Source organism: Leishmania martiniquensis, chromosome 33 (genome assembly GCF_017916325.1).
Source record: "Leishmania martiniquensis isolate LSCM1 chromosome 33, whole genome shotgun sequence".
Lineage (NCBI taxonomy): Eukaryota > Euglenozoa > Kinetoplastea > Trypanosomatida > Trypanosomatidae > Leishmania > Leishmania martiniquensis.
The window spans coordinates 1,550,086-1,563,124 of NC_090168.1; the positions used below are offsets into that span (position 1 = coordinate 1,550,086).

A 13,039-nucleotide genomic window follows, 5' to 3' on the forward strand; every position below is an offset into this window, starting at 1 on the left:
TCAAAGCCTCACAGCTTTTCTTCTCCTTTTTAGGCTCTCTGAGCCATTGATCTGTGGCTGAGCCGTTTGCGATGGGCGTCTCCATCAGTGGCAGCGCTTGTTTTCGTTTGGGGTGGGGTCTGCCCCTCCCGTAGACTGCCGCACGTTTCACAACCTCCGTCCCCTCGTTGGTATTGATGTACCGGTGCTTCTGGGGGCAAGACAGTGTACGGTACGCGATCGGTAAGTGAGGCACGAGACCCGCACAGCTTGAAAAAAAACATTTTCCACCCTTTCCTTCGCGAGTAGGCGCGCTCAGCGGAATTTTCGTCGTCGCTTCTCTCTCCCTCTAAGCATTTCTCTTCCTGTGCAGACGTGTCAGCACCATCTTTGTGCTCCCAATCAGCTCCTTTCCCCCTCTGTGGGCATAACTAGCAGAATTCATAGGGCGAGCGAGCGAGAGAGGGTGGTGAGCGAGTGCGCATTGAAGTTACCGTCTCGGAAGACTTCCTTTCGCTTACAAGCAGGCCTACATACCTTGGTTAACATGGACGCATCCGCAGATGCCCCTCCTACACCGGCGCATTCCTCCACCAATGGTGCCGCCTCCATTGAGCGTGTGCTCGCCGCGCTGACATGGGTGCGCGGTTTGACTGATGCCACTCTCTCCGCGGAGCGTGTACACAACGCATTTGTACAAGTAATCTTCAGCCTTCCGTCAGAAGACGGCGACAGCGGCGAGGGCGATGCCGCGCGCCGTCTGGTGACCGCGGCGGAGCGACGGAAGGAGGCGGAGCGTGACCGTCGCCTGCGCGAGGAGGCGCGCCGTGAGTTGGAGGATCTGCGCAACGAGCCGCTGAGCAACCTTGACGACTCGGAGCATCGTAGTGAAGACGAGGAAGACGAGAGGTCGGATGATGAAAATCTCGCTGACTTTGAAACCAACGAGTTTATGCGGTGGATCGAGGCCGGCGCCTCTGACCATTTTCCTCCACCGCGCCACCACATCGATGAGGGGGTGCTGCGCACCGACCTGGAGTTCAAGCTGGAGCAGACTGGGCTTGGCAAGATAACAGAGTCTGCCGTGCGTGAAGCTTGTCCGGAGCGACTTAAGGAGGCGCTAGTGGAGCCTCGAGCTCTTCCAGACGGCAGCGTGTGTGAGTTTTCCCTCCAGCGCGAGGTTTACTGGGTGCTGCGACAGCTGCGCAATGCGGGCCAGCCTTTTGCACACAATACGCGCATCTGCGCCCTCGCCAGTCGTCCGCTCTCCGAGATTGTCGACGAGCCGGTGGTGGTCGCTCTGGGTTACGCACTGCAGAAGATGACGGTAGAGCACTACGAGCCTGGACACCTCATGGTGTATTGCCAGACGCCTCTTCACCCACTGCTGTGCGCGTTGCTGGAGGGGTCTGTGATGACCGAAGACGCCAAGCACACCATCGCGCCGGCGTCCTATGCGTACAACGTCATTACGGGCCAGCGCCAGGAGCCGGCCATCAGCGAGACCTACGTCGGCTTTGACTCCCTGGCGCGTCATTCCATCGGCGAAGGGGACCCACTGTGGTACGGCGGCCGCCGCGATCGTCAGCACACCGTGCGCAAGCCGTGCTTCATGGAGCTCGGCCGTCTTCTCGTTAGGCTTGTGGAGCTGAACCGCCTGTTTCGCGGCCTCGAGTACCGTCGGCAGCGCATGATTGCCTCCCTTAAGGACCACCCGGACGCCCGCGTGCAGGACCAGCGGACGATCCTCAGCTCTCTCGTCTTTGAGAGCGCAGTGGAGGCTGACATTTGGCTGACCTTCGTGGACAGCCTGCAGGGCCTGCACGGTTCCGACCCTTACCTTCGAATTCGAGAGCTCGGCCTCGAGGACGCCTTTGAAGAGTTCAGCATCACCGGCCTGCAGTACCAGGAAAACCTGCGCTCCAACACGGCGGTGGTGCTGTGCCAGAGCAACGCGCAAATGAACCTGCGCGAATGGGCTGCAAATGTTGGCCGAACGCTGGCGCGGCCTTTAGACGGTGAACAGATTCTGTCCTTGTTTACCAAGGCGCTGGTATCGCAGTTCTCCAAGGCGCCGGTGCTGGCGAGTATGGTGGTGGAGGTCTTCTGCGCTGAAGGCGATCTCATCGTTAGCTACAAGCGCGCAGAGCGTGCGGATCAGATTTTCTCCCTCGCCAGCATGTTTACGGAGCACGCGCAGTACTTCCTGGAGCTTCTGGAGATGGAGCGCAACGACCTCGTCAAGCTATACTTTGTGTTGGATCAGAAACTCGTGTACGACATCCTCAATCTCGACGGCCTCTATCAGCGCCGTGAGGACACGGACTGGTGGCGCGCACGCGACGAGGCGATGAGCTTCATTGTCATTCGCCTGCTGGAGGTGCTGCCGACACAGGTGCGCGCTCAGCTCACCATGAACGCCGAGTACGTTGTGAGCGTGGCGTCCGCGCAGCGCCTCAGTAGCTTCTGTGCCCAGGGTCCGTACGCTGCGACTCGACTACAGCTGAGCGACTTCGACGGTGCCGCGCGGGTGTGGGAGCAGCAATGGAACGTTGTGGAGGCGCTTCCCGCAACAAAAGACACGCACGACGCGAGCCGCGTCTGCGCCGTGTATCGTGGCAGTAGCGGCGTCACAGCCTTCACTTTCATCGACGAGCATGGCACCGTGCTGGGTACGACACGCTGGGTGGACTGCGCTGTGTCGACCTTAAGCGGGCGGGAGCGGGCTGTGCTGCAGGCAGCACAGCTGCGAAAGCTGTTCACGCAGTGCCGACCTACGGTGGTGGCCGTTGGCGCTTCCTCCATTGCATGTCTGCCGCTGCTACGCACTCTCGAGAGCTTTGTGCGCGAGGTTGTTCATCAAAGCACCTTTGTCGACGTGCCAGTGGTGTGGGCGAATGTGGAGGTGCCGCGGTACTACAGTGTTACGACATATGCGCGGTTGGAGTTCCCGCAGGCGGAGAACATTGTAGTGACGAGCGTGGCTCTTGCCCGCTACGTGCAAGACCCGCTACAGGTGTTGTGCTCCTTGTTCGATGGCGAGCAGACGGCACTGCAGCTGTGCCGCACGATGCGCATTTCGCTATCGCACGACCGCCTGCTCTACCAGCGCCTTGGGTGGGAAATGAGCCTGTGGATAGCGGCGGTGGGACTGTGGGCCAGCGATATCGTTTTCCGCCCCAACGCAGCCGCGATGCTGCAGTTCGTGCCCGGCCTCGGACCTGCCAAAGCGCGCGCCCTCGCCAGCACCCTCCTGCATTCCGACGTCTCGCCGAGCAGACGGCACGTAGAAAGGTTTCTGGAACCCTACGGGACCGCCATCGTGCTGAACGCTGCGCCGGTGCTGCGCGTCCGCTCGCCAGAGCAGTGCGACGCGGAACTTCCGTGGCACCCTCTTGACGCGACGCTGATCCCTTCGCAGTGGTACTGGATTGCGTGCCTCGTGGCGAAGGCAACCGCATCCTCCTCGACGCTGCCCGCAGAGGCGTTACTCGTCGGGCTGCTTGAAATGTCGCAGGAAGAGCGCCGGGCTGCCCTTTACCGCGTCGACGTGTCTGCTGTGGTGGCCAAAATCAAGGCGCGTGCAGCGGGATTCTCCGACGTAGGACGTCGTGAGGTGGAGCTGGTCGTAGACGAGCTTGTTGCCAATGGGCGCTCCTTCGCGCGTCGCCCGTATCGCCGTCTCACAAGCGTCGAGTTTATGAGCTGCATTACCGGCATCACATACCTCACCAGTGCGGATGTCAACGCGCTGTCAAAGGGGGCTGGGGTAGGAAGAGGCAGCGGAAGCCGCGGCACATTTGTGGTACGCGAGGGGGACTATATCACAGGTACCATCACCAACGTCCAAGGAGGCTCCACGCCTGGCATCCGCCTCGCTACCTCACGTGGCGTGACCGCCTTCATCGCCGCAGTGGATATCCGAGACGAGGCAATGCGCGTCGAGCTACTCGAGTACATTCGCCGGTCAGAGACACTGCGAGACTGGATGCGCCACGAGAACGGTGACGCGCGTCCTCCGGAGCGTGTGGAGCCGCCTGCGTGGCTTCGTCGCGGTGCACTTCTGCAGGGAACCGTGCGCCGCTGTGTCTGGACACGCTGTGAGCTGCATCTTCAGTGGTGCCAACCACGCGAGGAGCTGGCAGTAGCGGGTGATGATAACGACGAAGGGGAGGCGGGCATGCCATCGTACGGCAATATGGAGCGCGGTGCCGCCAGCAGTAGCGTCAATTCGCTAAATACGGCACAGGTAGAGCAGCAGGTACGTGTGTTCGCCACGAAGATGTCGCGCCACCCGCTCTTCCGAGACGTCTCCAAGAACGGTGCAGCCGAGATGCTACGTGACAAGGAAATCGGCGAGTCGCTCCTGCGCCCGCGTACCGGAAGTGTGCACCGAGTGGTGTGTGAGGTAAAGGTCGGTAGCAATGCTACCAATCACTGGGTCATCTCCGAGGAGCGCCGCGCTAGCGGTCAATTCTTCTACAGGGTTGAGGATCGCGTCGTGGATCGGCAGTGGGAGTTCACCGATGTGGACGACTTTCTGTGCAACTTTGTGGAGCCCATGGTAAAGCTCATCCAGTCGATTCGTGCGCACCGCCGCTTCGAGGACAGCACCGAATACGTACAAGCCGCGCTCGATGGCCAACGCCAAGTGAGCGGTGGCTTTGCCTACGTCTTCGCCGAGACGGAGAGCAGACGGCACCTCTACCAAGTGTACTCGACCGGTGGCAGCGAAACCTACCACTTCCCGCTCCACATCACGAGTGAGCTCATCTACATCCGCTTACCCTTTTTCCACGAAGGGAAGGCGAGCAACAAGTGGGTGCCGTGCAAGAGTGCGGAGAAGGTGAGCGAGACCGTGAAGAACTACGCCCGGGTGATGAGTAGGCGGTCAGCAAACGGCAAGATACACTAGTGGCTCCTATGGAGTGCTTCTAAGTGTGCGCGCGTGCACGCTGCACGCAGCGTTCGGACGGGCGCATGGACAGCATACGTGGGGAGGTAAGAGGAAGAGATACATGGTACGCTAAGTGAATCGCGGTCGTGCCCCTCGCACGTTAGAAGAGCCCCGCTATGGCATTACAGGGGAGGGGGTAGCAGGTAGGGGCCTCTGCTTAACTAAGCGTTGAGGGTTGATCGTGTAGGTCGTGCTGTGCTCCACTGCAGACGCTTGTGTGTGTGCGTGTGTGTGTGTGTGTATCCCTCTCTATCTATCTCTGTCGGTGCCTGGACGTGGTACGTGCGTGCCGATGAGGCTGTGCCGCCCATTTCTCTCTCCGGCACCGTGTCGCTTGCTGAGCTAACGTAAGCCACCGCCATCACCAACCGTTTGCATGGCAGTAAGAGTCTATGCCCGACCTCGCACTCCCTTTTTTCCACGCTGCCGCATAACCTTCACGGAGGACTTCTTCAGGGGCAGCACCGACCGGCGTGCTGCTACGCCTCGGCGTGGCTCGCCTTGACTCAGTCATGCACTGAGCATTGTGCCGGGAAAGTGACAGCGCTCAGTGCGAATTGTGCGGCTGAGATAAGTGCGCGCCGCGCCACGCCCTCGAGACTCTTTCACAAGCAAAGGTGGAACCTTTGCGATTCTGCCATTTTCGCCGTCTCCTCTTCTCTCTCTGTTATCCATTCGCGGATGTTCTCCGGCAACTCACTTGTGGGTGCAGAGGCAGTCCTCAGGTGGCGCGCCCATGCGATTGTGCATCGCCGCACAATCACCACCCGTGGCGCTCTCCCCCTCTCTTTCTTCTCCCCTGAAGAGCAGTTCTTATTGTATACGTAGCGGCGCGTGCATGAGGTGAATCACGCAACCCGATACGCAGCCATCATCGCCGCTTCTTTAAGTTTCTGCTGCCGAGCCCCCTCATTGCATATCTGTGCACCGCCTACACGCCATCGGCGTCGCCTTGCCTCTGCCTTCTCGCTTAACGCCCCCGACACATTTCGAGACACGAATGCTGCGGCGGGGCCTTTCACGCTTGGCGCGTGCGTTGTCATCTGATGCGTCGCTCGTTTCGCTGCCACCAAACGTCCAGGGGTGCGAAGTGTTTCGAAACGCCGTGTCACTCAATGAGGAAGAGCGCATTTATGCCGAACTCAGCCGTGTTCTGCAACGAGAAGGGCAGACGACTGTCTGGAAGGGGTCCACGCCCGAAGACAGGGTCGTCAAGCACGTCTACCTGGAGATGTTCGGCACTGAAAAAGAGTTCACGGAAGTAAGAAGCTGGCAAAAGAGGGAGGTGCGCCGGCTGCCGGGGTTGCTGTGGTCGCCGACACTGCTACACGTGTTGAGTGAGGTGGCGCCAACGCTCATTGGCGCAGTGCCAGACACTGCGCGGGTTGTGGAGCACTGCATCCCCGGCTACGAGATGCATGTCGAGCACCCCACTGTAGGCACCGCCTTCCTTTATCTCAATCTGCTGAGTGATACCGTGCTAGACTTTGACGACGAGAGCACCGGCCGGCGGGGGCAGGTGCTGCTGCCCTCTCGCGCGCTCCTGCGCGTCTCCGGCGAGGCGCGCTGGGGCTTCCGCTTCGGTGAGAAGACAGAGGAGGTTCACACGTACGTCGCCCCCAACGGAACTCGCAGACGTGTGGAGACCGACATGCGCCTTAGCGTGCAACTGTGGAAGCTGAGCCCGAACCTCATCGATAGCCGCGTTTTTCAGGAGCGACTCGAGCAGAGCGTGGAGTTTGCCGGCAGGCGACTGGCGGAGGCAGCAGCGAAGCACCGAGACCTTGAGGACTGTGAAGAAGCGCCGACAGCACTGCAGCACCCTAACGCGCAGAAGCCGTCCCTTACCGACACGTTCAATCCGCAGCGTCCGCTCGATACCTTCTTGACGGCAGCGATGGAGAACGTCCAGGGGAAGGGCGTACTGGGCGGTGACTTTGCACGTGCAGAAGGCGCCTTGGGGGTCGGCCAGGCGGGCGCCGAAAAGACGATGAGAGACATTCGTGCCGACTACGAGCAGTGCAAACAAAGGTTTTCCAACGCGTACGGTATCCTGCAGGACATGAAGACGATGCAGGACGCCGGCCAACCTATCAACGACCTATGGCTGAAGAAGAAGATGGGGTCATCGTCGGTGGACGCGGAGAAGGACCGCGAAGATGGCTTTGACCCTTCCAACATTGAAGGTACTTGGGATAGGGTCGACGCCAAGGCGCGCTTCTATAAGGCGAAGCTGATGACCATGGACTACGACGGCACCGCCTTCCTCAACTCTCGCATGCCGGACATCTCGCAGGATGCCCCGCTCGACATGCGCAGCACCATTCGAAAGATGGCCCCACATGTGAAGGATGGCGACAAGATACTCGCTAGTCTGCCCAACCCTCGTTGAGGCGCGCGCGTACACATGGTAATCCTTTCTTTCCCGAAAGTGCTTTCAGTCTCTGTGTGTGCTTGTATGGGGGAAGCAGAAGGGAGCGGGGGCGTTCCGGCGTCAAATACTTCACTGCTTGTGTAGCTATTGGCGTGAGTGACGCGTCACATCCTTGCATCGCCATACAATCCTTTCCTCTCGCGCGCCCGCCCTCGTTCTTCCCCTGCTCCATAATCGCATCGAAGCTCCTCGGCTTCGACGTACTTTGCTGCCTTCCCTGCATCGAGTGCCGCGTTCCTAACGTACGCGGTGGAAACGGACAGCATTTGTAGCACACACGCCGAGCACTCCTCTCTTCAAGAGCAAAACTGCGCCCTGGTCCGTCTGTCTGCGTGCCGTTCTACACAATGTGTATAATATTGCATGCGCGTACATCTGTGCCTCTCTGTCGCCTGACACGTTGTAGTGTTCACGCGGCTTTGGGTTGCTTCGCTGGCCAGTTTGACCTGCTGGCTTCAGTTCACCCCACTTCATCCGCACTGCACCTATTCCTCGAAATCTTCCACAAAACTGTATCTTTCTGTCACGCACATGCGCGCTTACGCCCTACTACGCGGCGAAGTTCAAAACTGCTAATCCTGCGTCCGACCTGAACCCCCCCCCGCTTCCCCAAACTCATCCACACACGCCCGCACCTCTCTCGCAGTCGGGCCCATGACTTAACGCGCGCCTCGTGTGGCTGTTTCCCGGACCGTCCCCTTCTCTTCAGGCCTCACTCCTCCAACCACCCCTCCTCAGCTATTGGGGCGCCCATCGGTTCTCACCTCCTGCGCTTGTGTGCGCGTGCCACTTGTGGATTGCCAGCTGAGCCACATTAGGCAAAAAAAAACGCAAACCGCTCGCACTTGGCATTCCCATTCATGGCGAAGAAGCCGCTGAAGGCAACGCATAAAGCGACGTTGGCAAGGGCCGAAACGGTGTTTGGGCAAATAGGCTGTGCCCCGTTCACGTTCGGCGACGCTGAGGATGCCCGTGTCTACGCTGAAGTCGAGCAGCTTCTAGAGCAGCTGCGGGCGCAGCCCTCCGCCACAGTGCTTTTGGCGGTGCAGCACAAACTACTCAAGCTAGCGGGGTTTCCTGCCGTTGTGGCGGTCGTTGCCGGTCGCTTCCCTCTGCTCTTCTCCGCGTTTGCGGATTTAGAGCGAGACCTCGGGGTCACACAGGTGGATCAGATGCGCGTCTCGGGCGTCAAATGGGACCTGTGGTGGCGCAGCACGTGGTTGAGCAACGCATGCGCTGTAGAAGACATTGGCGACCACGCGCTCACCGCCTTTGCTTCTCTCCCACGGCTGCTGCACCACATCGAGAAGGGCGACGAGGCCACAATAAGTGAGATTTGGTCGGCGCTGCATATGCTTTCGTGGGGGTTGCGGTACTCGGCGATCGGCACGTCTCTTGCGGCGCTCGTGGAAAGCTGTGAAGAGCTGTGGCTCCTCGTAGAGTTGGAGGTGATGCAGATGGGGCAACACGTCAGCTTGCAGCCCGTTCTGCTGGACCTCCTCAGTGCTTTGGCACTCCACGTTGACCTCTCAACGACACTCAGCAAGCGCCTCCTGACCCTTGTGGCGAAGATGACGCAGCTATCACTCCCTGCGCACTTCGACACGGCCGTGAAGTTGTTCTACGGATGCGCGGTCGCGGAGGAAGCGGATGAGGGCGACGCTGTGGGAAAAACGTACGAGCAGCTCCTTGATGCGTGGGCGTGCATGACGCATCCGCCTGCCTCCACTGCACCTGCGCTGCAGCCTTTGGAGTGGATAATCGGGGCAGAGGCGAAGCAGACAATCGAAACCGCCACGGAGCTTCATCGCCTTCTCCGCAGCAGCTGCAACGACACCGCCCTCAACGCCAGGGCTGTCACAGCGTTCCGCAAGAAGGCGTGTGAGATACCGGCGGCCGCTCGCGCCTTCTTAATGCACGCGCTTCCCGGAAACCCGCTTCTGTGGCTACAACGAGGCCTCGCGAATTCCCCAACGCCGCAGGTTGTCACAGCCATCACGGACGCGCTCAGCGACGTCCTATTCGGTACATTACTTGAGGGCGAGCGTAGCGAAGTGACGAGCTGCGGAAACGCCCTTGGTGGCAGCAACGCGTACGCGCAGCTCTGTCTGCAGCAGCTGTGGGTGAGTGGGATGAGTGTGTCGCTTAGCGGCCTGTTAAACACGCGTGACTCATTCATGAAGGCGGCCGTAGTGCGTCTGCTGCAGCGACTCGCAGCCTGCACTCCGCGCGTGTGCTCCACGCGGCAAGTTTTACTCGGTACTCCCAGCCTCTCTCTCGTGGGCGACGTTTTGGCCGGGATCGCTAATAGAAACTCTGTGAAGGCTGATCTCAGAAAAAAGGCAGTGCGGGCGGTGTTGGAGCACGCTTTCGATCTTGTGTGTGCGTTAGATCACGCAGAACTCGCGAGCGTCTTCAACGGCTCCATTGTTACGTCCACGAGCACGATCGTGTCTGAGGGCAAAGACATTCCTGCTCTACTGCATCATGGCCTGCACGCTCTTGCACACCTCGCTGCAGCCTTCCCGATGGCAGCGTCGATGGCACTGGATTTCGACTTTCTCGCGAAACAGTTCACGATCGCCGACTCACCACCTGTGAACATTGGTGCCCTCATCGTGGGCTCCCTTAAGGTGATGGATGCCGTCGTTTCGAAGCAGCCAGCCGTGGTTACCTTTGAGTGGATCGAGATCTTGCTTGGCATTCTGCAGAACCTCGAGAGGTGGCGAGACGCGGTGCCGGGTCTCGTCGCTACTCTTTGGCAATGTGTTCGCCACACCGCTGAGGCCTCCGAGGACTGCGTCGAGTACCTTTTCACAGAGGAGGCTCTTGGGGTGTTCCGGAATGAATTGAAATGCATGCAATGCGAGGACGCACAGCACGGAGACATTATGCCATCGATCTTCGCCATTGCCGTGCATTTTCAGGTGTTCAAGCAGACCAGCGTCAATGAAGCAACGCACAAAGTGATCACGCGTGTGCCGCCGGCGCGTTGGACGCAGGAAATGTGTGAGGGGGCTCTCTGCTATCTCGCCGAGTCGTGTCTCTCACTGAACTGCGACAAGGCAGGCGGAACCTCTGTCCGGGGCATTGTCACGGCGGCCGTAGCTGTTCTCTCGGGCGCTGAGCAATCATACCTGCCTCAGCCGGTCAGCGCGTGCGACGACTTGATGCGAAGGCTTTCGGAAAGCGGCCTCGCCTCGGACGCAGGGACGGCATTCTTCGACCTGGCAGACGCCACCGCCGCGACGCTGTCTGCCACGGACGGGGACGGGATCTCAGGCGAGGCGGAAATACGAGGTAGCACCGTCCTGCTGCTTCTCCAGCGTCTTTTCATCACTTGCCCAGCGGCACGGTCCTCGGCTTTGGCGAAACGAGCGCAGAGCCTCTGCTGTGCTTTGGCGGGTACTTCATCGAGCGCGCATACGCCGCAGCTGTTCGAAGCCGCGCTGCTCCTCGTAGAGCTTACTTGCGCCGGCAGCACCCAGGCTAGCCCAACGGGTTACAGCGTTGAAATGCTGCAGCTGTGGCCGAGCCTGTCGTGCATCGGTCAGCGGGCGGCCGCAAATGGTGACGAGGAGGCGTGGCGTGCCGTCTTGAGCCGCACCTACGCCGCTGCGCACAACCTCTTTCTCGCCTCTTCCACAATCCCCATCGTGGGCGACTGCGATCCTCGTGTACAATTTGCCGGACAGTGCGGACTTTCACACGTGTCGACGACGGAGTGTATGGCCTTTCTCCAGACGGTGTTCCATGACAATGGCGTGCGTGCTAGCCTGCAGCGGGACTACGGTGAGCTGTATGCAGCCGCCCTCGAGCGCATTGCTGACGCCAACTCTCACGCGAGCGGAGCGGTGCCGCTCTGGCTTCAGCAGTACCTCGGGGAAATAAGGCAGAGTTGAATTACTTGCAATGCGGCAGAAGCCGACTTGGGTAAGTGTCACTGTCTCATCCGTTGCGCCCCTCCCCCTTATCCACCTGCGGGCCACCGTCTCAGCAACGGCTCATAATAAAAAAATGACAGGCTTGATAAGTTCTGGCCAGTGAGCCTCATGGGTTGCTCTCGCGACTCTGTAGGGTGCAGGGGCGACGTGGAGTGCCTTCTAGCAGCACCGAGAGGGCAACTGCCCACTCTCCTCTGTGCGCTCTGCAGTTCGTCTTCCTGCACACATCGATACACGATGAAGGGAACTGCGGTGCGTTCGTGTGCAGTATGAGGGAAGAAGGCGGCTGCTTGCCCGACCTGCCTGATGAGCGGGGTCTTCACGACGCCTTTCTCACCGGCGCTCAATCGGGCATGGGAGGAGGGGCGGTGCTCACACGCATACGGGCGCACTGTTTCCCTTTTGAATTTGTTCTGGTGGCACACTGGCAAGGCACAGCAGCGCTCATGTGTGTGAGAAGGTTGGAATCGCTCCTCTCAGCCTCCGTTTGGCACGGTGGCAGCGACCGTCGCACGCGCTGGCGCTCGTCACTTACACTCCGCAACAGGGGGAGCTGTATGTTGCCTTGTTTCACTTCCGCTGCGCACTTCCCGTCTGACCCCTCTCCCTGTCCTTCTCCGCGCTTTGTCCGCATCCTTCTCGGAAAGTCTGCTTCCTGGGTCCGTGCCACATCAGCACACACAGGGCGATCGGCGGGGAAGTTGTCATTCAATGCAATGGCAAAAAGCGCGGCGTTGCCGGTGGTCGCCTCACAGTGGTACGGCTGCTGCTTCCCAATCCTGACCTTCCTGCACGTTCCGGGTAAAATGTCGAAGCCTCTGTGGCTCATGATGGGCACAGCCTTTACGTTTCGAATTCCCGGCATGGCGGAGCCGGCACGCGGGCAGCCGGAAGCCATGATGCCCCCTCTGCTGCTCGCAGCGAAGCACTCCTTTGCGCCGTGGGACTACACAAAGGATGCTTCACAGCTGAAGATCCCCGATGAATACCGCAAGCTGCGCTTTGTTGTCAGTCGCATGTACCGCACAGATGCAGGGGGGAGAGCAGTGGCGGCGGACGCGGCGAGCCTCCGTCTTCTCTCCCAGCACCCTAGCCAAGACGTGGCGCTGCTTGTAGCGGATGGTGTACGATGGACAGCACCGCACTGTGCAAACACCGAGTCGCCTACTTGCACATCGGCGTGGTCGTACGGGCCTCTACCCCTGCGCCAGGAGCCCTATCCTGCGACGTCAGACGGGCTGCTGATTGGCTTTCGCGGCCTTGGTACTCTCGGGGAGCTTGACACACTGGACCCGTCGGTGCTTCAACGTCTGCCTTCACAGGAGCGCGATGCTCTTCTTAGGAATCTCCAGGACGTAGAGGGCAAGCAGATGCGGACTACCACGACCGTCTCAGTACTGGACGCCAGGGGTATGTGCAAAGGTGTCGGCGATCTCGCCACGTGCTATCATGGGATGTCGGGCGGCCCTCTCATCACCACTGCCGGGGAATGCGCGGGTGTGCTCTACGGCCACCATCCAGATGCCCCAGGGTGCATCGGCTACACTCCCTGCGCATACTTCTCGGGTTGGCTGGAGGAGGAAATACAGCGGTACACAAAGCGGCGCCACTATCCTTGATGCTCGGGAAAGAGGCGAGTAGCGACAAGCACCGGATGTCTTCCTTCGAGGAGGGGAGGGATGACCAAAGGAGTGGTGAGACAACGCAACTGCTGCCACCGCCGCT

General features: G+C 60.0%; 4 protein-coding genes across 4 annotated transcripts; all 4 read left to right on the forward strand.

The window, feature by feature from the left end:
• Positions 1 to 526: 526 nt before the first annotated feature.
• LSCM1_02825 (uncharacterized protein) lies at positions 527 to 4,894 on the forward strand (the record flags this gene model as incomplete). The annotated part of the gene is made up of 1 exon (XM_067320392.1): positions 527 to 4,894. The coding sequence occupies one exon, from the start codon at positions 527 to 529 to the stop codon at positions 4,892 to 4,894; it is 4,368 nt and encodes a 1,455-aa protein (XP_067175767.1).
• Positions 4,895 to 5,936: 1,042 nt separating this feature from the next.
• LSCM1_02826 (uncharacterized protein) lies at positions 5,937 to 7,328 on the forward strand (the record flags this gene model as incomplete). Its single annotated transcript, XM_067320393.1, has 1 exon — positions 5,937 to 7,328. The coding sequence occupies one exon, from the start codon at positions 5,937 to 5,939 to the stop codon at positions 7,326 to 7,328; it is 1,392 nt and encodes a 463-aa protein (XP_067175768.1).
• Positions 7,329 to 8,230: 902 nt separating this feature from the next.
• Positions 8,231 to 11,272, forward strand: LSCM1_02827 (uncharacterized protein; the record flags this gene model as incomplete). Its single annotated transcript, XM_067320394.1, has 1 exon — positions 8,231 to 11,272. The coding sequence occupies one exon, from the start codon at positions 8,231 to 8,233 to the stop codon at positions 11,270 to 11,272; it is 3,042 nt and encodes a 1,013-aa protein (XP_067175769.1).
• Positions 11,273 to 12,030: 758 nt separating this feature from the next.
• On the forward strand, positions 12,031 to 12,933 carry LSCM1_02828 (uncharacterized protein; the record flags this gene model as incomplete). The annotated part of the gene is made up of 1 exon (XM_067320395.1): positions 12,031 to 12,933. One exon carries the CDS (start codon positions 12,031 to 12,033, stop codon positions 12,931 to 12,933), a length of 903 nt encoding a protein of 300 aa, XP_067175770.1.
• Positions 12,934 to 13,039: the final 106 nt, after the last annotated feature.